Source organism: Bos indicus x Bos taurus, chromosome 13 (assembly GCF_003369695.1).
Source record: "Bos indicus x Bos taurus breed Angus x Brahman F1 hybrid chromosome 13, Bos_hybrid_MaternalHap_v2.0, whole genome shotgun sequence".
NCBI lineage: Eukaryota > Metazoa > Chordata > Mammalia > Artiodactyla > Bovidae > Bos > Bos indicus x Bos taurus.
Genome location: NC_040088.1, coordinates 53,683,483 through 53,707,368, shown reverse-complemented (window position 1 = coordinate 53,707,368; position 23,886 = coordinate 53,683,483). Strand labels below are relative to the sequence as shown.

Genomic DNA, 23,886 nt, shown 5'->3' with positions numbered 1-23,886 from the left:
GCCGGGAAATACTGCAGTGAGCTCCGGTATCGGTGTGTATCTGCAGCTGAGACATTTTGATATTATAGTCATTATAAAAAATCAGGAGGAAAAGAGAGGGAAGATTCACTGTGCTCCATTTTATTCTCTAAGTCTAGAATGTTATTTCAAGCACTCTTTTCAAAACATGTTCTTCTCTTGAGTTGCCATCCTCCTACTGGTTGCCAGGGCCATGACTGGCCTGTCTCAAGGAGCAAAAAGAAACAACAGAAACATCAATGTCCTCTGTTCAGTGATCATAATATACTGCTGCTGCTAAGTTGCTTCAGTCGTGTCTGACTCTGTGCGACCCCACAGACGGCAGCCCAACAGGCTCCCCTGTCCCTGGGATTCTCCAAGCAAGAACATTGGAGTGGGTTGCCATTTCCTTCTCCAATGCATGAAAGTGAAAAGTGAAAGGGAAGTCACTCAGTCGTGTCTGACTCTGTGCGACCCCATGGACTGCAGCCTACCAGGCTCCTCTGCCCATGGGATTTTCCAGGCAAGAATACTGGAGTGGGGTGCCATTGCCTTCTCTGCATAATATGCTAGGTACAATGAAAACTCAGTTTTGTGGAACCCTTAGGGAGTCAGTAAAGCTGGACAATAAAGATTTTTATTTTTATTATTATTAAATATTCATTATAAACCAGTATGCATATACATATGTTTTTTTAAAAATAAAGGGTGCATTTATGAACATACCACCAATTTAAGAAATAGAACACTCCCCTTTACCTCTGTGACTCTCCTGGTTCCATCCCACCCTATCCTCCTTATTCTCTCACACTTTCATTCATCTAATCAAACAGTTATTGAGTGCCAACATGACCCAGGCACCCTTCTAGGTTTTTGAGAAACAACAGTCAGCAAAACAAACAAGAATCCCTATCCTTAAAAAACAAACAAAAAAAGAATCCCTATCTTTGTCTTACATTTTGGTAGGGGATGACAGATAATAAACATATAAAAAAAGCAAATTATACAATCTATTGAAAGATGTTAGGTGATAGGTGCTATTTTCTTTTGCAAAGATTTTTTTGACTTGGACCATTTTTAAAGTCTTTATTGGGCTTCCTTAGTGGTCCAGTGGTTAAGAATCTGCCTGCCAATGCAGGGGACACAGGTATGCCCTAGTCCAGGAACTAGATCCCAAGTGCTGCAGAGAAATTAAGCCCATGCACCACCACTACTGAGCCTGCACTTTAGAACCCGTGAGTTGCAACTACTGAAACCCAAGTGCCTTGGTCCGGTGCACTGACACAAGAGAAGTCGCTGCAATGAAAGCCTGTGCACTGCAACCAAGAGCAGCCCCTGCTCACCACAACTAAAGCTCTCATCCAGCAGTGAAGACCCAGCACAGCCAAAAAAAATATATATATATATATATATTAAAAAATAAAATCTTTAGGAATTTGTTACAATATTGCTTCCGTCTTATGTTTTTCTGGGTTTTTGGCCATGAGGCATGTAGAATCTTAGCTCCCTGACCAAGCATCGAAACTGCGCCGCCTGCATTGGGATGTGAAGTCCCAACCACTGGACCGCCAGGGCAGCCCCTGATAGGTGCAGTTTTCAAAAAGAGCAGAGCAAAGAGATGGAGAATCTTGTGCATGTGGAGTGAGGAGGTGACTTGCCATTATAAACATGGTCATCAGGATGGGTCTCTTGGGAAGATGACATTTGAGTAAAAGTTGAAGGAGGTGAGGGAGCTGGCCTGGAAGATCCCTGGGGAAGAGGTTCCCTTACAAAAACAGCATCCAGTACAAAGGCACTCAGAAATGAGTTTCCTGGCAGGTGTGATATGCCGATGGGGCTGGAGCAGAGTAGCAAGAGCAGAGGTCTAATGGAGACCTAATCATACAACACCTTGTCTGAAGGCGTTTGGCTTCAAGGGGGGGAGTCAAACAGAACCACTGAAGGGTTCTGAGTGAGGACTGACATGATCTGACTTTATCCTTTTTTTTGGTTTTGTTTTTAAGAATCTCTTCTGTTACTATGACTACAAAAAACAACATTGGAAGCAAGAGTCTTACTATAATAATCCAGGGGAGAACTTATGGGTGTCTCCAACTCAGGTGGCAGCAGTGGAGGCAGTGAGATGTTCAGATTCTGCATTTATTTTGAAGGTAAAGTCAACAGGAGTCCCTGATAGATTCTATATTGGTATGAAAGAAAGAGAGGAATCAGGACAGCTCTGAGATGTTTGCCTTGAGTAACTGGAAGGACTATAGGTGGAGTTGGCCTGATGGCATGGCAAAGATCAGAGTCCCTTGGACAGCAGGATCAAATCAGTCAAATCCCAAATGAAATCAACCCTGAATATTCACTGAAAGGACTGTTGCTAAAGCTGAAGCTCCAATACTTTCTCTACCTGATGCAAAGAGCTGGCTCATTGGAAAAGACCCTGATGCTGGGAAAGACTGAAGGCCAAAGGAAAAGAGGGTGGCAGAGGATTAGGTGGTTGGATAGCATCACCAGTTCAGCAGACAAGAACTTGGGCAAACTCCGGAAGATAGTGAGGGGCAGGGAGGCCTGGCGTGCTGCAGTCCATGGGGTTGCAAACAGTCAGACATGACTCAACAGCTGAACAACAGCAACAAACATCAGAAGTTCCACTGTGGACATGCTGCGTTTGAGATATCAGACATCCAAGTGAAAATGTGAAATGGACAGTTAGATATTTAAGTTTCGACTGGGCTAGGTGTATAGATCTGGGACTCAAGGGTTCAACTTCTGAAACTTGAGATAAGATGGCCCTAGAAACTCAATGTGTATGGAGGAGATATGGAAACAGAACTGAAGAGTGAGCCATGGGAAATTTCAACACTAAATGTTTGGGGAGAAGAGCACGAAGGAGACAGAGAACTGATCACTGAGGTGAGAGAAAAACCAAGAGAATGTGGTGTTGAGAAAGCATCATGAGTGAGAAAGTATGTTTTGTTGTTGTTCAGTCGCCAAGTCAAGTCCAACTCTTTGCAACAGCATGGACTGCAGCATGCCAGGCTTCCCAGTCCCTCACCATCGCCTGGAGTTTGCCCGAGTTCATGTCCAAAGTATGTTAGGTTAGATTGAAGACTGAGAATTAGCAATTGGATGTAGGTCATTGTCCAGATCACTGATGACTTGAAAGGAAGTTTTAATGCAGTCGTTGGGGTAGGGGTGGGGGGAACAAGCCTGATTAGGGTGGGTTTAAGAGAAACCATGAGAGTTAACATACTAATAGTTTCTTGGGCTCTGCATTTGTTTATCCCCCCACCTACATCACATTGTCTTCATTATTAAAGCCTCCTAATTTTGTTCTTCTTCAGGAAGGCCTGTCCTTGGCACCTTGCTCTTCTGTATAAATTTTAACATCCATGAGTTGAGTTCCATAGAAGATTCTTGAATTTCTCTTGTCATTGCATGGAAATTATAGCACATACAACAAGCTGGGGAAGCATCCTCTCGTTTTTGTATTCTGGAAGAAATTAAGTAGAATGGGGAAAAAAATTATAAACGAGAGGTTGCCCAGCCATCAATGATTTGAGCTGACCTTGTTCTTGCTGTCTCCCTCACTGTCCTTGCGGTAAGAGGCCACTTTCAAAACATAAAGAGCACGTGGCCGCTTATCCATCGAGTCTCTAACCTGCAGCCAGAATGAGCATCCTATAACCCAAACAGCGCCTGCTGCGCGCACATTTCAGTTTCATCCCAGCTTTCTTATGATCAACCCCAAACTCTTTTCGTCACTGTGGTCACTGTAATACTAGTCAGGCCTGCTCAGCAAAACTCGCCCAAGAGATTTTCTCCGGAAGCTCCCGTTAGGGGTTCTGATACGTTACCAAACCGCCCTCTTGCAACCCTGGCTCCCCTCCCCCACAAGCACGACAGCAGAGCCGGCGCCGAGATGCGCGGCCAGGCAGTCCGGATGCGAACAGGTGCGGGGGCAACGACTGCCCCACCTCTTGTCTCCCTGGAGGCTCCTGGCCACTTTTTGAAGGTAGAAGATGCAATGATTTTTTTAGCGGCGGGGGTGGGGGTGGGGGGGAGTGGAGACAATGCTTTCCAAATCCGCAGAAGCGCAGCTCTCCACGGAAAAGGAGCTACGTAGAGAGGCGGCCATGACCGTTTGGACCCCTGTCCTCTTGGCCCCGGCGCCGGGCATTGACAGCAGCGCAGGCCTCCTGCTCAGTTCGCACTGACCGCCCTTTGCTTCCAGCACCTGGCTGAAGCCCTGCACCTTCTCGCTGGGCTCCATGAAGTTCACGGTCTTCAAGCGTCGTGAGCACGACCTGGCCTTCTCACGGTTTTTCTTTCTCACTGCCTGTGCTCCCACTCCATGAGGGGGAAGTGTCTCCCACCCGCCTCATACTGTCAAGATTTCTTTTGACAAAGCCAAAACACAGAAATTTCAGTATGAACTTGAACTTGAACCTGGTGAAGAAGCCCTTGCTGGTCCTTCGGAAGGAAGGCTGGGGTGGCTTATCCTTCAGAGGTTGCCCCGATGGATGGAGCTTCTTTTGGACACACCCTGGAGGCCGCTGGTTCCTTCTGTGGCTCTGCCACTACTTCTGATGTGTGGTTGGAAGACAAGGACACCCTTGGGAGTCTGGGCTGGGGACACATCCCAGCTTCCCTATGGGGCATGGCCCTGAGGCCCTGGGGAACCGTAATGCGTGGATCTCTATGGAGGCATGGCTTTGTCAAGGAAACTGGGGTGTTGGAAGGGTGCAGACACCTTAGAGCCCTTGACCTTGGCAGGGTTAGGCTGTCTTTGCCCTTTTGCATGGAGGCCTGGCCTGAGCTTGCTCACTCCCAAAGCAGACAATTCCTGCATTGATTTGTGCTGGAGGCTAGGTGGTCTCTTCCCCTCTTTGGCTTTGCCGCTACCCTTCTGCCCTACACTTGGTCCTCTTCAGGTGGCTTATGTTCTGTGTTGCCCCTCTGAGTATTCTTAAAATAGGAATTAGTGGAAGGGGCTGCCAGCTCGCTAACACCTCACTGTTGTGTGTTAGCAGAAACTTCAGGTGGATCCTTGGTGGGCTGCTGTTGATTAGCTTCACCAAAGTCTGGGGTTTCGGGGCAATGACATGGCCCTCCTGCTCGGCTCTCTTGTACCTCAGAAGCAGATAAATGGCCATCACTTGGTTGTGCTTCCAGCCATCAGTGAGCCTTGGACTTCTTCCCTTTTGTCACACTGGACACCACCGTCAGGGTTCCTGGTAGTCAAGAGAGTGGCTCCACATAAGGTTTGGTTCATCTTCACGACCTGTGTTTATTCATGGATCTTTCCTGATGAGCTCTAAAGTACCTTTTTTGCTGGGATTGAGAATGAGAAATTTCTTGAGCAGTTTTTCACATTTCCTGGACATGTGAAAGGGCATATGGTCTATTTCATTAAGTACTGACTCCTGCAGCTCCTTGAAGGCAGGGGCCCATCAAAAGGTAAGGGGTTTGCAGACCAGTGTATATAGGATGATCCTCAGATTCCACACGTCTACTGTGGGTCTATCTTATTTGGACTTGGAAGACTTCCAGGGCAGCCTAAAGGGGGATGGCCAATGAAGATATCTAGCTTGTTGCCAAAGGTGAATGTAACGCCAAAGCTATAGTCTTCAAAGTTTTTTTTTCATATCAGCATCCAAAAGCAGGTGCTCTGCCTTTAACTCTATGAGCAATGCACTTCTGGTGACAGTGTGTCACTGATGGAATTTGCCAGAACCTCTTTTTCTTACGGATATCCATGAGCCACCAGGTCCTCAAATATGTCTCTTCCATTGAGTAATTCCTCAAGGAAGGCAGAATGGATCGCAACAAATACTGTTTGGGGAGGACTCAAGTCTTTCATGGTTCTTACTCAAGGGACCATCTCTGCAGTCCGGAGGAGTTTGGCTAAGTCTTGTTAGTAATCTACATGACTGCCTCTTTCCTAAGTCAGGATGTACTGAGCCAGCTTTAGCTTGGTCATGTTGCCCGTGGCGATGGTCTTGACTGTCGGTGATTGTCAATATGGCGGTCATCCTCAACAGAAATGTCTGAGAGGCCAGGCGTGTGTTGGACTTACTGCTGACCTGGGAGTCAAGGTGTCTCAAGGTCAACTTAAAATTGAGGAAAGCTGGTCAGAAACTTGACCCAAATCACCTCAAAAGAAAATCATTTCCCAACGCCCTCTGATGAACTGATCTTTATAATGGAACCAAAACATAATGCCAGACATGCCAATAAACAAAACCAAATACTGACAAATCTAAATAAGAGAAAACAAAGTTTGAAAAAGGAAAAAAGTGAGAGAAAAAAAGTAAAGATGAAAATGAAGAAAAGAGTTTTTAAAAAATGAAGGAAAAAAGAACCAAGAAAAAATGGGGAAGTAAAAGTAAAAATTAGTAACAGCCAAAAACCCTGTGTCTACAAGAAACATTGGTCAGAGTTCTGGTCACTGAAAACCAGTTTCTTGAGCTAGAAGAACTGAAAAGCAGCCCAGCCCGGGAGTTAGAGGATTGAAATTTTATGATGATGGTCTCTTGTGAGACTGTACCAAGAAATGGGCCCATTTTCTCATTTTGGGGACTCTAGATCACTTTACTCTTTTAAATAAATTATTGAAGATCCCCTGAGAGTTTTTTGATTAATGGGTTATAGTTATAAACATTTACCTTATTAGAAACTAAATCCTGTAGGCTTTTCATTTTCAGTGGCTTTTTTATCTCTAGCTTAAAAAGTTGTAATAATGTTTGGCTTAGAAGAGCTCATATTGGCTACACACACACAAAAAGTTATATATGAAGCAAACTGCATTTTTCAGATTTTCTTTTACACATAGATTAAAATTTTCTACCCATTTTATTTTTTTCCTACTTTGTTACATTTTCTATGATGAGATTCACCTTATTATTTTACTAGTCACTAATCAGAAATATTAGCTTTTCCCATAAATCTAAGTGGTTTTAAATGTTACATTAACAATTACGATATGGTTCTCCATTTCTGATATCTGGTTTTGTGTGACTGGCTGAATTTGCTCAAGGTCTGATTGGCCTAAACAGTTGTTGATTATGAATATTCACAAGGAAGGAAGTGAAAAGACTCATACTTGTGTTATTTATTTGAAATAAGTCTATTAGTGCTACCAAATTCATTATAAACAGGTACATGGGAAGAAAATCAAAACAGGATTCTTAGTACCTTCTGACTAAGCAATGAGGCCAAGTTACTTCTAAACTAGTAAAGTTTTAAAGTCAGGGATGTCCTAACACTGAATTGGTGATTACGTCAGGTGACTATGTCACAGGTTAGGTACAGGTGACTATGTCACAACTACAGATAAATAATTTTCTACAACAAACATCTTAATATAACTTCCTTGAAACCACAGACAACTAATACCATTTCCCAAAGCAAACAACTAAGTAGGCATAGCCAGGAAGATCACATTTCACATTATTTTAAAAATAATATGTTTGAAAACTCCTTGCAAAAAACTAACCAGGATGATTTCACTGTAACTAGCTTCAGAAAAAGCCTGTGTCCGACAGGAGGCACTTTTACTTTGGTTTAATATTTATTATTATTTTGGGCTTCCCTGGTGGCTCAGATGGTAAAGAATCTGCCTGCAATGCAGGAGACATGGGTTTGATCCCTGGGTTGGGAAGATCTCCTGGAGAAGGGAATGGCTACCCACTTCAGTATTCTTGCCTGGAAAAATTCCGTGGACAGAAGAGCCTGGCAGGCTATACAGTCCATGGGGTCCCAAAGAGTTGGACATGACTGTTATTTTAAAAGAGTGTTCAAAGTAAAGTTCATGAATACCTTCCAGCTTTTACCCAGTTTAACAAGATGTAATGGCTAGCTCAGGGCTTTATCTTCTCAAGGTACCACTGCCAACAACCTCTCATGAGTTTAATATTCCTCTTTAAACTTGTGTCATTTTTAGGCTTGGTTTCAATGGTAATACATAGACAGGGCTGAATTAAATTATAGCGGCTCATCATTTTGTTTCCACCCTGATCATTTGGTTGTTATATTGCATGTGTTTTATGTATTAGTGTCCAATTAACATATTTTACAACTGAACTCCACTAAACAAAATGTCTCCCTACTGGAGATATTAATGTACGGGTTCCCCACCTAGCAGCCATTTCCCCCTTCATTTTTGTCAATGATCCTACTTTCATTTAATTATGGAGCCATATTATGCTCCATCTCCAAGAGGAGGCTCATAACTGGTCTCAGCGAGTCTCATCTGACTCACTCACCCCCACCAGGGACTGGTTTCGGTGTGGCATACTGTCCAGTGAGCCACAGAAGGAAGTCTGTCAGGGCTTCTTAAGAAGATTTTTCTTTCTGATAGAATGAAAGGCACGAAGGAAACTTCTGCTTCCTGCCACGTGTTTGTGAGGATTGTGATGATCAGAGCTGTGACCATTAAACTGTGAGCTTGAGAGGACAATGCCAAGAGTCAGAGGATGGCAAAGGGGAAGGAGAGAAAGTCCTTGGGGTTTTGAGGAGATGTTGTGTAAGCCAATGAGCCAGTCTTGGAAAAGATCCAGACTTTGAAGACAGATAATAACCACTGACTAACCACTTTCAGTAGGAGGCTTTGTTAACTGCATACTGAAAAGGTCATTGATTTTGTAGCTCATCACAAAAGTTATTCTAGTCACTGATTTTAAAATAACATTATTGTTTATATAACAATTATTATGTATGATACAGTAACCATCACACTGTGATGGTTAATTTTATGTGTCAACTTGACTGGCCTGATTAAACATTATTTCATTATTTCTGGGTGTATCTGTGGGGGTTCTTTTAATCAGGTAGCCAAAGTATTAAAGTTGACTCATTGGAAAAGATTCTGATGCTGGGAAACATTGAAGGCAAAAGGAGAAGAGGGGGGCATAGGACGAGGTGGTTAGATAGCATCACTGACTTAATGGACATGAATTTGAGCAAACTCCAGGAGATAGTGAAGGACAGGGAAACCTGCAGTCCATAGAGTCACAAAGAGCTGGATACAATTTAGCAACTGAACAAGAACTGTGCTTCTGGAAAAGATTAGCAGTTGCATCAGTGGACTCAGTAAAATATTGGGTTGGCCAAAAAGTTTTTTTGGGTTTTTCCATAACAACTTATGGGGAAAAACTTGAATGAAGTTTTTGGCCAACCCAATAGATCCCCTCTCCCCAGTGGAGGTGAGTACCATCCAATCCACCAACTGCGTTTGCATGCTCAGTTGTGTCCGGCTCTTTTGTGACCCCATGGACTGCAGCCTGCCAAGCTTCTCTGTTCAGGAAGGGCCTGAATAAAACAAAAGTCAGAGGAAGGAGGAATTGCCCCCTTGTTTCTTGCTTCCCTGATTGAGCTGGGACATCCCATCTCACCTTCTCCTGTCCTTGGAATGAGATTTTTAAACTGTCAGCTTCCATGATTATCAGGCCATTGGGTTTAGACTGAAATGACATCACTAGCTTTCCGGGTTTCCAGCTTGCAGACAGCAGACTGTGGAACTTCTCAGGCTCCATAACTCACATCTGTATCTCCACTGGTTCTACTTCTCTGGAGAACTCTAATGCACACACACACAGAGCAAATATGAGGATGCCACAGAGGGAAAGAAGAGTCTGCTGCTCAATTCCCCTACATTCTTCTATTGACAAACTTTCCAGCTGGTAACTTTCTTTCAACAAAAAATTGCGGTTAATGACAAAACTTATTGCCAGATCTCTTAAATGACTCTTACATCATGGCAAGCATATAAACCTAACTGTAGTCCAATTCTAGAATGAATATAAAAAGAACACTTTGTTATTCAAAGACAAAATTGAGAGTTCACAGGGTAAAATAACAGTAACAGCTATTATTAAAAAGTAAACTGATTAGTATAAGATACTAAATATATGTTAAAGTGATAACTTGAAAACTATGTTTGGGAAATATAGGGGAAAATGTTATATGAAAAGAAAATCAGAACACGAAATTTATATTATTTTAACAATGTAAGTGCACACTTAAATGTGAAATTAGAAGGAAACACTGAAAGGAAATGAGTTTTGAGGTAATTGGGTCATGGGAAAATTGTTTTAAAAACTTTTTTGTTGCAGTGTTTGTATGATACAAATGGGAGAGAAATTACCTTAGAAATGCGGTCATTCATTTTAGCAACATTCTTATGGAAATTTTATTGCTTAGTCTTCAAGCAGAACAAGGCACTAAAATCATAGAGGCTTAATTTTTAGTAACCTATTATCTCTGAATTCAGGTTGCTACTGGATGCATCAGTTCCATTTATGAAGCACTCTGTATGTATCAGGCTGTGCTAAGCATTTTAAGTAGATTATTTCTTCTCATCCTCAAAACAGGTACTATTTTTATCACTTCATAGACAGGGTTAATTAGTTTGCTTTAGAGTCATGTGATGATGAGATTAAGATCTTGACCTTAGCTGGTCTTGATCCAGAGTCATGGATATAGTGGCTGCAAATCTTCATAGAGTAAATATAAACTGAAATGATACTCAAGCTATAAATCTGAAACCTTAGGGGGACAAAAACTTACACATATTTCCTTCCCATTACTTTAGCATTTCAATCTGACGTGTTTCTGTCATACAGCTTAAAAGCTAGATCTGAGACTTTATTATTTTTTTTAATTTAAAACTATTTATTGGAATACTTTTTAAAAAAGACTCATAATACTTCATTCTTTTAAAATTATAATTACCTTCCACTTTGATTGAATAATTTCTCATCTTTTTATCCAAAAATTTCTACTGAGAGTTTTAAAACTTTTATTTGGTGGCACTACTTAACATGTGATTTACCCTCATCATTATTTAATCTTTGAGATGATACTTTATAATTTTTAAATCAGTGTGAGTTCATTGAAGGTTTGAGAGCCACTCTGTAGGACTAAGTCATTAACCTGCAATTTTACAGTAGATAAAGTACTGTTTTCATTACTTTGAAAAAAAAATAATAACGTTGTGATTGGCTCTTACATTTAACATTTTAATATGAGCTTGTCACCATTAAATATAACTAATTACATTGACCACATAAGAAGCCAGAAAAAAAAATCACTGCGTCACAAGTTAAGCTAATTCAATTTAAATTTAACAAAGATAACCATAATCAGCAATTTACCAAATCAAAAGCCAGGGTTAAGTTACATTCAAAACCAGCAAGTTGGGGGACTTCTCTGGTGGTCCAGTGGTTAAGACTCCAGCTTCTAATGCAGGGGATGCAGGTTCAGTCCCTGGCAAGGGAACCAAGATCTCTCATGCTGTGTGGCTCAGCCAAAGAAGAAGAAGGCAAAAAAAGGTTTATTAATGTTTTTCAAGGGTTGAATGATTTATGAAGGTTATAACCTAACACAGTACTGAGTCTACAAACAGGTCCTGTTTCACGTGGCCTGCCTTAGGGTCTGGTGTCACAGCTTTTACCAAGGGTAGTAGAAAGTCTAGCTGCCACCGAAGATTTTAAGTATTATATTAAAAAATCATGAGACATGAACTTCTTGCCTTCCAGTGCCCAAAACGCCCATCTTGTTTCTAGTGAATAAGGCGACAGACATGATAGAAACAGGTTAGACCTGAATGAGGACATTCAGTGACATTTCAAGAATAGAGGGATTCTGTTGGGCAATGAGAGGTTGCTGCTCAAAATTGTGATCTGAGATTGCTTTACAACTGCATGTTTACAGTTCATCGTGATGATCTGTTACTATTCATTTTACGAAACAAAAGCCTGTTACACTCAAACTCCTAACTTTGTTTTTTCTTTATTTTTCTAATTGATTAAAAAAAAAGTCACACTGTACTTTACCCCGCGTAACCTGCAATACTCTGACCACACGCACAGCTCCTTGTTTCGCTTACCTTACGGCCAGTCGGGTACTATGTAGGTGATGAAAATTGAAGTTATACAGACCAAAGATGCGAAACAAAACGAGCGGTGAAGCGATTGAGAAAAAGAGGAAAATATTTAGAAGAGGAATAAAAGTGCTAAGTTAGAATGGAAAGGGAAAAGAAAGGGTGTGAGGAGGGAGGAGGTTTATTAGGTTAGAAGCAAACTATGGTCTCGGTCTTGACAAGAGTAAATCAACAGATTCAGATCCCTGATCTGGAAAATGTTCTGCAGCTGTCTTACATTGTCTGACTTCCCAGAGACTCCATTCCTAACCATCCAAGCCTCCTACTATGGCTGGGGTAGTCATAGTATTTGGAATTCTCTGAACTGCTCTCACAGAATTCAAGATAGCCTTTATTCTTTCCGGAGGCTCCTCTTTCCGGAGGCTCAAGATCGTCTACATCGTTGCCTATAAGTGCATAGTTTCCTCACCACCTTCCCGTCTCCCATTTATCTTTATTTCTTTATTTCCACATTGCCGGTGATTCGGCAGAGAGTCGGTGAAGGGGGCACTGGTTTAGCGTCTCTTTGGCAAGCCGAAAACAGAAAAGCGAGAGAGGTTCAGAACCAGGCGCTGAAGGGCAGAAATTGGGTTAGAAAGGAGCGGCGACTGGAGAGAGAACTAGCTTTTGGAGTCTAACCGGTACACTGGTCCTCAGGACAGACTGCAGACTGCGGGCTGCCCGTTACCAGGCAACTGGAGATCTCGCGAGACACACCTTGCGCCTGCGCACTGCCACTGGAGGGCCTTTCCCAAAGCCTCCGCCCAGCTCCTAAAGTCCTGAACTCTGTCGCTACGGCCTGGGCCGACTTTCCGGTTTGGGAGTGGTCGGATGCAGAAGAATGAAAACTGTTCTCTGAGTGGTTCCATCCCCCACCCCACCGCATTGGAAGGCAGAGGCCGGGCAAGGAGCGGGCTCTGCGCACGCGCAGCGCGGCCACGTGGAGCCGGCGCGGAGGTAAAAGTGAGTGGAGGGCTCTGCGCTGGGATCTGAGAGCCGGAGGGGTCGCTCTGGTTGGGATCGAACCGGCGACTCGGCCAGGCGCGCGCAGTTTTCTGGGCTCCGCATCCCTAGGGCTTCCCCTTACCGGCGTGTTTTCCTGCGTCCCGGCCCGGGATCAGGCTCTGCTCTATTTGGAGTTGAGCGTCTTTTGGATACGAGAAGCAATCAGACAAAGCCCCACCCGGCCCTTCTGTTCTCCGCAGCCTAGAAGTGGAGGCCGACAAGAAAATATCTCCAGTCGTGTGTGCTGAATAGTAGGTCGGCACTACATAGACGGCAGACGAGAGAGAGATGACCTCGGGGATCGGTTACCAGATCCGGAAACCGAGAGTCCTCCCTGAGTCGTCTCTCTGCTTCACTCCCAGTTGATCACTAAGTCGGGCGGATTGTACCTCCTGTTTCAACTAGCATGTGTTTCCGTCCATCGGCAACTCTAGTGAAGGTCACTGTCATGTCTTCCCAGGACTCTTCTGAGTCCTCTTTGCTGCTTCCAGTCTTGGTCAAGATTCCTCCTGGCTCGAGTCCACCAAGATCTTTGTATGACGTCTTTCTAGCTGTGCCATTTCTCTGCTTTGAACAGCTGCTCCCACTGTAAGGGTTGCAGCAGTCTTCACCATCTGGTCCAGTATTTCTCTACTCTCTCTAACATCCATGCCCCAGCAACACTGACATTATTTCCTTTATGTAGTTCCCTGGGGTGCCCTTCCCGAATAGGTACTTCTTTTGGTGGGGATTCTTTAGATGTGGGTTAAAAGGTGACTTACAAGGTGGTTCAGTGGCTGACACTCCTGTTCTCCCAACGCATGAGACCCCTGTTGTAATGCTGCTCAGAGAACTAGATCCTATATGCTGCAACTAAGACCCAGTGCAGCCAAATAAATAAATATATGGTCACCTGCTCGAGGCCCTTCTTGACCCCAACTTTGTCAGGCCTCAGGGCCCTGACCTTGAAGTGCATCACATGCTTTGCTGATGAGTCTCTCTCATAGACATTAAGCCCAGTGAGTTCAGTAGCTGTTTGTAATTCATAATCTTTCTGTCTTGGTGCATTGCGTATAGTCCACAAATACTTGTTTAAGTAAGACAGGTGGTGGGGGTGCTGAGGGTGGGACTCATTTTCCAAGCAGAAGGAATGGGTATAAGGCCATGGAAGGCTAGACTGGTGGCCTTGGTAAATAGTAAGTGGTTCAGTGGTGGGGCATAAGGAGAAAGGCTGATGGGGAGATGGGGACTCTTGGATGTCACCTTAATAAGTTTCCACTTGATGTTTGGGGCAGAAGCCTCCAGAGACACCTCAGCAGGCCCTTCCTAATTTTCTCCTCCTCCAACGCTGTTACTTGTTCCCACTTTAGTTCTGGATTATATCCCATGAGATTCTACTTATCAGGCTCTGGTCTCCCCCTCTAGATTCTGAAGACAGGAGGAGCTAATGCCCAGAGCTTCTAACTGTAAGTACTAACTTCCTGTTGTTTGGGGGGATTTTGGTCATGCAGCTTGTGGGATCTTAGTTCCCCAGCCAGGTATCAAAGCTTTGCCCCTTGCAGTGAAAGCACAAAGTCTTAATCACTGGACCGCTGGGGATGTCCCTCCCTGTTGTTTGAATGTGGAGGCACCTGAACTATAGCTTGTGTGCAGCAAAAGCTCTGTTAGGTCACCGTATTTGCTCCATGGTCACCTAATTCCCTCTTCCTGACCACCTTAACCTGGTGCCAGCCTCTGCCAGTCACGTCACTGGATTTGGATGAGCAATCTCCAGTTTGCAGAGCTGGAGGGGAGGAGCCGACTCCGATGACTGGCATGCGCAGGTCTGCTCGGGAAGGAAGTTTAGGAGGCAGACACCGAGTCTCCGGCAGTGGGCGCCACTGACAGGAACAGTTCAGTTCAGTTCAGTTCAGTCGCTCAGTCATGTCCGACTCTTTTTGATCCCATGGACTACATGCAGCTCGCCAGGCCTCCCTGTCCATCACCAACTCCCGGAGTTTACTCAAACTGGTGTCTATTGAGTCAGTGATGCCATCCAACCATTTCATCCTCTGTCGTCCCCCTCTCCTTTTGTCTTCAGTCTTTCCCCACATCAGGGTCTTTTCCAATGAGTCAGTTCTTTGCATCAGGTGGCCAAAGTATTGGAGTTTCAGCTTCAGCATCAGTCCTTCCAATGAATATTCAGGACTGATTTCCTTTAGGATTGACTGGTTGGATCTCCTTGCAGTTCAAGGGACTCTCACATCTTCTCTAACACCACAGTTCAAAAACATCAATTCTTCAGTGCTCAGCTTTCTTTATAGTCCAGCTCTCACATCCATACGTGACTACTGGAAAAACCATAGCTTTGACTTGACAGACCTTTGTTGGCAAAGTAATGTCTCTGCTTTTTAATATGCTGTCTAGGTTGGTCATAGCGTTTCTTCCAAGGAGCAAGCATCTTTTAATTTCATGGCTGCAGTGATTTTGGAGCCCCCCAAAATAAAGTCTGTCACTGTTTCCACTGTTTCCCCATCTATTTGCCATGAAGTGACGGGACCGGATGCCATGATCTTAGTTTTCTGAATGTTGAGTTTTAAGCCAACTTTTTCACTCTCCTCTTTCACTTTCATCAAGAGGCTCTTTAGTTCTTCACTTTCTGCCATAAGGGTGGTGTCATCTGTATATCTGAGGTTATTGATATTTTTCCCAACAATCTTGATTCCAGCTTGTGCTTTATCCAGCCCAGCATTTCTCATGATGTACTCTGCATATAAGTTAAATAAGCAGGATGACAATATACAGCCTTGACGTACTCTTTTGCCTGTTTGGAACCAATCTGTTATTCCATGTCCAGTTCTAACTGTTGCTTTCTGACCTGCATACAGATTTCTCAAGAGGCAGGTCAGGTTGTCTGGTATTCCCATCTCTTGAAGAATTTTCCAGAGTTTGTTGTGATCCACACAGTCAAAGGCTTTGGCATAGTCAATAAAGCAGTAGATATTTTTCTGGAGCTCTCTTGCTTTTTTGATGATCCAGTGGATGTTGGCAATTTGATCTCTGGTTCCTCTGCCTTTTCTAAACCTAGCTTGAACATCTTGGAAGTTCACGGTTCATGTACTGACAGGAACAAGGTAGCTTTCACTCCAGGGAGCTGAACTTTGGTTTTCTGTGAGGTGACGTAGGAGGAACTTCAGAGGCCAGTAGACGTCAGGAGACCCTGTCTCAGGGATGGTTCCCAATCCCAGTTCTGTATCAGAGTCACCTGGGCAACCTTTTGACAAGTAAAGGAGCCCTGCCGTATTCTCAGGGATTTCGATTCAGTAGACCTAGGGTAAGGACCAACCATCTATATACTTTAAAAAGTCACAGCTTATTTTTGAGATGCAGCCAGGATTGAAAGAGCATAGAATTTGGATTTGGGAAACCAGCTGTGACTGGCAGGGTATTTAACCTGAGTCTGTTGCTTCCTCCACTAATGGACTTTTGTGAGAATCAAGTATTTCTTGGAGAAAGTGCCTTACTTGTTCTGACTTCCTCCTCAGCATTGGCAGCCAGGCTCTTAAGGTGTTTATTGGAGGGGAATTTATCCTTAATCTTGCCTGGGCCACTTGTGGGTGGGGGTCATCTGTGGGATGAATGACCTCACATGAGGAGAAATCTGGAATGAGAAAATCTGGTTACCTGAAAACAGGGACAGTCCCAAACTCCAGACTTCTCTGGCTCATTTACCTTCTTTCAGTTTTGCAACATGGGTCCCTATGGTTCCCAGGTGAGCCCAGGAAGTGAGGAAGAATACAGAAGAGAGGAACGTGCAGTTGCCTCTGGATGGGATTATCAGGAGATGCTCCTGAGAACAGTGATCTATAACATTTTGCTAGCAATCATCCCTCTGTTTTGCCTTAACAGATTAGTATCTTTAAATTGCATTACAAAATTCCCGTTGTTTTCATCACACTGTCAGCCAGAGGAACAGCCTGCTTGGACTTACCAGAGGAAGGGGGAATCTGTGTATCCGTGTTTTATGAAGGACAAAGAACTTAGGGTCCAGGGAGGGGAGGAGGACTCGCAAAAGGGCACAGAATGAATCATTCAGATTTTCAGTCATGTGCATAGATTATGGTCCCAGTTCTTTAAAAATCACACCTGGTTAATGGCAGAGGCTTCCAGGGCCCTCAGAGATTCTGTGCTGAGGGCAGAGGGATGTGGGGACTCACAGAGGTGGTCATGGGAACTTGTTCAAGGCTGAACCCCAGTGCCTATGACTCGGAGTAGAGGTGCTCAGTATTTGCTGAATGGATAAATAGAAGCCTAAGTGGAAAGCAATCTAGGAAATGGTCAGAAATCTATCAGACTAATAACAGAGGTCCTGAAGAAGATAAATAATTACAAGTAGTAAAATTGGAACATTTTCAATAAAGCAAACATAGAATTTCACTGGGATTGCAATAAGGCAAAACATTCATAAGTTGCCTGTATATGAATGAAGACTAAGTCATAGGAAAAAATGGGGAAAATAAATGACTTAAAAGAGAGATTAGGTGTATGGTCACATATATACACATATATATATATATAATTATGTACATATATACATATATACATATATATATGTAAGTATATACATGTCCTATGTAAGTAGGCTTGCTCTAGCCTTTCAAAAATCAGAAAGAGCACAACCAAGATATCCTTAAGACGTGCATGTCTAGTTAACACGAATTTTCCTTTGCCATTTTGCTCCCCTGTGAAGGATTTTTCAGTATGGCTGCAGCCCCACAGGCACCAGGGAGGGGCTCCGTGCGGAAGACGAGACCTCTACCTGTGAAGACGTCACTGAACAACCCGTACAGCATCTGCTGGGGCGTCCTGGATAGGGAGGACATGCACTTCATACTGCAGACCCTGGAGGACAGAATTCAGTCTCTCGGGCTTCAGAAGATTGAGGATAGGAAAAGAAAGAAAAAGCAGCCCCCTTTGAAAAAACAAAGTGGAGACATGAGCAGCATAGACGTGGACACTGGTGAGGATCTGAAGAAAGAAAAGCCCAAAGGTGATGCCCAGGCGTCAGGGTGGACCCCGGTTGACGTCAGGAAGCAGCTTGCTATCGGCATCAACGAGGTCACCAGAGCACTAGAGAGGAACGAGCTGCTCTTGGCCTTGGCGTGTAAGTCTGCCAAGCCAGCCATCGTGACCTCACACCTGGTGCAGCTGAGTGTCAGCAGAGGTGTCCCCGCCTGCCAGGTTCCCCGGCTCAGTGAGAGGCTCGCACCTGTCCTGGGCTTAAAATGCGTCCTGGCCTTGGGGTTCAAGAGGAACACTACTGCCTTTGGGGAGGAACTGAGGGCCATCCTCCCCAGAGTCCCCCGTCTGAATGTGGCATGGCTCCAGGATGCACTCGAAGACCCCAGGGAGAACCTGCAGGCAGAATCTTTGGAAAGCCAAGATGAAGAGATTCTGGACACTTCCTTTGAAGACCTCTCTAAACCCAAGAGAAAGCTTGCTGAGGGTCAGCAGCCTGTAGTGTTACAACCTCTGAAGATAAAAAGACTGATTCCAAACCCCAATAAGATAAGGAAACCACCCAAAAGTAAGAGAACGGCTTCAAAGTAATCTTGCATAAGCCTGTCACTTGATACAGTTGTAAAAAACACCTTGTTAAGAAGCCTAGAAATGAATAAAATGACTTTTACATATATTCTTGGGACTATTTAGTGTCATTCCTTTCACATGTGTACGATTTTCTGTGACTGTAGAATACAGATATGCTGAAGCTTAGAAACACCAAGTGCAGAGACTGTTCAGAAGTGTGAATATCAAAATGAAGCTTTATTGAAATGAAGGTCCAGGCTGGCATAAATTCACTTTTTAAAAGGCTGGTATAGCGCTTGTGAACAAGAACATCTGTATCCTGCAACACTGAACATCTTTCCATCCAAACTTGGAAAACCTGCCACACAAACACGGTTCCAGTTGTGGGGTGGGGTGGTGGGGGAGATGATGCTAGACTGCAGGTGCACCATCCGTGTAGGGGAGAGATACTAAATGCCAAGCAATATGCTGTTCTCAGAAGTAATACGTTATTAATTTTTACTGTCAGTTTGCCTTTCTTTGTAGGTAGGTATGGGCTTGGGAGAAAGGCTAAACATAGAAAATGCCAGGTAAGCTATTTTGACTAGAATTCACCACTTTATTTGGTTAACTTACTTCCTTGGAATTTTATTATTATTTTCTCCCCTTGGAACTTTAACATGTATAAAAAGTATGATGGAAAAAGGTGAAACGAGGCAGGAAGAGAATAGAAAAGTAAACGGAGGAGGCTGTATGCTCCGATGTGGGTCTGTCGTGACAGGGTCATTTGTGTTAGTGTGTGGAGCATAATTGATGCTCTGAGTGAAAGCATCGCTATTTATAGTGTTGTTGTTTGGAAAAGGTATTTTCTGTAATTTACAGGGAAGGAATTGGGTTAAAGTTTATTTTTAGCCTAAACTCTGGTTGATCTGTAGATTATGCCACCTATTTCTTAAATCTACTGAATGTCATCTTGACCAAAAAGGTTGGGGGGCAAGGATGTCATGGACTAGAGCATTTCCATTGCTGACAAAGGACATGGGATAGTGTGGTTTCTTGAATCTATGACTCTATACATTGAAATTTGGTTCTATAATAACAGCTATTTTATAAATATGAGCTGTTTTACTGATTTTCTATTTTAAAATGCTCATTGGTAACATGTTTACATTATAAAGAGATGGATGTGCTAGTCATTTATTAAATACTGAATTTAAAATGAGTAAAAGAATATGAACCCTATAACAACAACTATGTAAGTGAAGAGAGTAACTGCCACAGTTCCATCATGAGGTGAGCCTGTGCAAAATTTATGAGTGGCAATCAAGCGATTTTTTGAAAACCTACTTCGTATGAGACTGCCATAAAAATGACTGGGACATGATTCTCAACTGGAACCTCTTCTGCAGATTAAGTTAAAAATCTCCTTTACTTAATTCTCGTATTTCAGTGAATTGGTTCACTTTTGCTTCTGAAGCCATCCTGCTCCTGTTAGGAAAAAAATGGTAGTGCAGTTGGCTTTGAGTCATCGTATATGAGAAATCTAACCTTGTGCCTTCTAGAAGGAAAACAGCACTTGTCCTCAATTAGGAAGGACTTAGGGGGCCCACGCGCACCCCCTAGTGGAGGTCCCAGGGCATCACAGCTGTGAGCTGGCCTTCCAGATGAGCAGAAGCTTGGGAAATTTGCTCTCAGCTCCTTAGGGGAAATCAGGGGCAACAGAATTTGTTTCTGTAAAGGGCCAGGCTGTAAATGTGTTAGGCCTTTGGGTTCATAGTCTCTGTCAGAACAGTTCTTAACTCTGTATTTTGTAGAGTAAGGCAGTCACACACAGGCAACACAAATGAATGACCATGGCCATGTTCCCACAACACTTTATTTATGGATGCTGACATCTGAATTTCCTGTAATTTTTGAGTCACAAAATGTTATTCTTTTGTCTTTTTTTTTCTCCTCAACCATTCAAAAAAATATAAACACCACTCTTAGCTCCTGGGCTGTACAGAAGAAGGCGATGGGCTGAGTTTAGTTCATGGGCCACAGGTTGCCAGCTCCTGCCTGGTATAAGGTATGATTGTTTCCTTTGACCACGTATAACATGAAGGAAGGCCATCCTGTTGTCTAAGGGACCTGGATGTTTATGGACCGAACGGCCGAGGCACTGGTACGTAAAGGCAGGAAGTATCTACTTTGTGGAATTTGACTCAAGGCCAGTTGAGGTGGCCTCATCCACCATCTTTTCCCCTTGGACTGTTGGCAATATATATACGTATTTATGCACACTGAGAAGTTTTTCAAATCCTAGATAAAAACACCATCAGTAACAAAACTATGAGACTTATTTACAAATAAGACATCTTCCTAGGGTGGGCCAGCTTTCACGGTAAGTTAGAGTCAGCATAGAGGAATATGTGCAATTCTGCATAAGTAATAAAAAACATTCAAACTCTCAGTGTCCTGATGGCACTGATGAACTCCTCTGGGCATGTCTTTTGACTTGCGGGCTTTGATGTCCTTTTCCTCATATATCCTGGCTGTTGCCGAGAAGAATGAGAATCTGTGCAGGAGCAGAAGTCTACTTTGGCAGGGGTGTACACTCTTCAGAGAGCACACTTCATGTCTGCCCCAAACCTTGCTTTGGAACCAATCCATCGTCCTGCTGGAGATCAAAGTACAATTTGTGTGTTTACTGATTTGGCAACTTCGCTTCTTGAGAAATAAGAGCCCAGGACATTTTTATGTTGCTCTTCACTTTCACACCCACTGCGTGTCACCGAGTTACACAAGTGCTGGTTCCGATGAGATCGCGTATGGTGATGGAAGTAAACACCTTCTGAGTGGCTCCCTCATCTGCTGCGTGGATCTGCAGACCATCACTTCATAGACAGAAATGCAGCAGTTTATCTCCACACAGTGGCCAAGATTTTCTTACACAATTCTGTGACTTCTGTTCAGTTCATAGAAAAGCAGTCCCTTTTCTAGAGAGAGGAAGAAACCCCTTCCTCTTCATCAGGAGACAGCCAGAAGGTTGAGAACCAGAGGAATGTGCTCTGTACCCTCTGCATCCCTCCTATAAACGGGTCAACAGTGGAAAAAAAGGATGGATGTTAATGTCAGCTAGAAATGTGTTCTACAGGTGTGGTCACAAATGGATGCTTTTCCATCTCTTCTGTTACTGACACTTCGATGTCACTTAAGTTGTGCTTTTACTCTTCTTTGGAATGGCAGTTCCAGGAATCTTTAGGGTATTAACGAATGATGATGTCAGAGTTCTAGAAATATCAATAGAAATATCCATCTACTGTAATACGAGTCCAACCTAAAGGGAGGTAAGAGATGGAACAATAAACACAAGTGAGAAAGAAAAATTAAATCAATGTAGTACAACATATGTATATTTTTATTCTTTTATTTTTTATTATTTAATTTTTTTTTTTGCCATGTGGCATGTGGGATCTTAGTTCCCTGACCAAGGATTGAACCTCTGCCTTTTGGTGTGGAAGTGCAGAGCCTTAACCACTGGACTGCTAGGGAAGTCCCACAGATATATATTTTTAAAAAGCTACTAAAAAGAAAAAAACTAAAAACCTCTCAACACTCTGACAAGAAGCAAGTATGGGGTTTTGTAGGTTAAGTTTATCAAGTCTACAAAGACTCATCAACTTCACTCACCTTTTCAGACTCTGTCCCTGGACACCTCCAGTTGTACAAGTAATACTGTAAATTGCCATCGCCTATGCCAAACTTGAGTTTTTCCAAGAATGTCTTATTTTCCATCAAATCTAGTGCATTGAATACATCAAATCCTTTCTGTCAATGTGAAATTTTTAAAAAAATGTTAAAGTATTAAAGGTTTGAAGTATTTTGTATATGATGTATTTCAGTACAACATTTCATTCTCCTACTAGTAGCCTGAATTGAATATGCATTTATAACGAGGTTTAATGTCTGCAGTATATGCTATGCATTAATAAATCAGTTCACAACTATCCTATTAAACTAGCAAGTAGTGAATATGATGGAATCAACAAGATTATCTAGAAATGCTGAATCAAAAAATACAGTCTGATGGCTAACAGTGACAAAAAAATTAAGGTTTCAAGAAATATTTTGCCCCAGTTTTTGAAGGCAACAGTTGTCTAGATGGCCCCAACACCAGAACTGTGAGTAACCGGCCTTCCTAAGTTCTGACTTACCTAAACCTACAGCCAAGAAACCAAACCTGGAAAGACTTGAAATTGTGTATTTGTCTTGGGCTAATACTGGGAAATAAATTTAGTAACATTTTTATAGTAAAAACAGAATTAAAAAATACTAGTTAATACTATGCAAAATGTGACACAGATGAAGTACCTGCATTTCTGTTTCTCAGGGGTTTTACTTTAAATAATTTATTACTGGCCCTTTGTGGGGAGGTAGTTGAAAATGAGCTACAAGATCAAAGAAAGGCAAATGCTGATTTTGGGGTCTGCTTCTAATAGATTAAAAAAAAAATGTTTCCAATGATCAAATACTAGAAGGATACAAGGAAAACACTTTTGATGTGTAGCTCCCGATTTCTCATAGGCAATATTATCTCATTCAGTACTTGTATCAAAACTTACATCAGCTGATTTCTGTTCTTTTAAAAGAAAATGTTTTATTTGTAGCATGAATTTAACAATCATCCTAACTACTATACTCAGGAAGTAAAAAATAATGCAAATCCATTAAGGCACATTTTGAATTTAATTCTTTTCGTTTTAAATTCTCTTAATAATTTTATTAATTAAACTTAATTTCAAAGTTCACAGACTAAATAAAAAAACTTGCTGTTGCCAGTTATTCACTGTAACACAACATTCACATTTTCCCCATACAGGCAGGTCTCATTTTATTGCATGTCACAGATTCTGTGTTTTTTACAAATTGATGGTCTGTGGCCACCCCACATTGAGCAAGTCTGTCAGGGTCATTTTTCCAACTGCATCTGCTCACTTCATGTCTCTGTTCCGTTCTGGTAATTCTTGTAATACTTCAAACTCTTTCATTATTATTATAGTTGTTACAGGGATCTGTGGTCTCTGATGTTAAGAATATCACTCACTGCAGGCTCAGATGATGGATAGCATGTTTTTTTCAGGAATAAAATATTTAAAATTAAGATCTCTAAGTTATTTAGTTACTACCACACACTTAACAGACCACACTATCGCGTGAAGATAACTTTTGAATTTTTTTTTATATGCACTAGGACACCAAAAATTCATGTGGCTCACTTTATCACAATACTTGCTTTATTGCAGTGATCTGGAACCATCTGGAACTGAACCCACAGTATCTCCAAGGTATATACCTGTATAACATGATCATGTAATTTTCTTATATTCCTTATATTATGAATTTTATGTTTTTTATTTTTTTTAAAGATTTATATGGACCACCTTTTAAAAGTCTTTATTGAATTT

The 23,886-nt window shown here is 42.5% G+C and overlaps 2 protein-coding genes and 1 long non-coding RNA gene across 11 annotated transcripts in view; 1 reads left to right on the top strand and 2 right to left on the bottom strand.

The window, feature by feature from the left end:
* Nucleotides 1-2,565: 2,565 nt before the first annotated feature.
* LOC113903550 lies at nt 2,566-12,561 on the bottom strand. Its single transcript, XR_003514173.1, has 3 exons — nt 11,142-12,561; nt 9,381-9,565; nt 2,566-3,478 (listed from the first exon to the last, which is right to left on the bottom strand). It is a non-coding gene; the product is annotated as an uncharacterized LOC113903550 (long non-coding RNA).
* Nucleotides 12,562-12,643: 82 nt separating this feature from the next.
* On the top strand, nt 12,644-18,566 carry RPP38 (ribonuclease P/MRP subunit p38). 6 transcript variants are annotated; one of them, XM_027559868.1, is made up of 3 exons: nt 12,644-12,865; nt 14,318-14,358; nt 17,622-18,566. In XM_027559868.1, the coding sequence occupies exon 3, from the start codon at nt 17,633-17,635 to the stop codon at nt 18,479-18,481; it is 849 nt and encodes a 282-aa protein (XP_027415669.1). In that variant the 5' UTR covers nt 12,644-12,865; nt 14,318-14,358; nt 17,622-17,632; the 3' UTR covers nt 18,482-18,566. The 6 variants fall into 6 exon arrangements, with proteins under 6 accessions (XP_027415669.1, XP_027415668.1, XP_027415673.1 ...); XM_027559867.1 differs by having other exon boundaries at nt 12,653-12,871; XM_027559869.1 differs by lacking the exon at nt 12,644-12,865 and adding an exon at nt 12,866-13,409.
* A 1,730-nt stretch (nt 18,567-20,296) lies between these two features.
* Nucleotides 20,297-23,886, bottom strand: part of NMT2 (N-myristoyltransferase 2) — a 60,504-nt gene continuing 56,914 nt past the window's right edge. For all 4 annotated transcript variants that reach the window (XR_003514172.1, XM_027559863.1, XM_027559864.1 and 1 more), the window contains 2 exons: nt 22,112-22,249; nt 20,297-21,758 (listed from right to left, as the gene is read on the bottom strand). Coding sequence is in view for 3 of the 4 variants with exons in the window: in XM_027559863.1 (XP_027415664.1) it covers nt 21,738-21,758; nt 22,112-22,249 (159 nt within the window). In the remaining variant the exon portion in view is untranslated. The remainder of the gene's footprint in view (nt 21,759-22,111; nt 22,250-23,886) is intronic.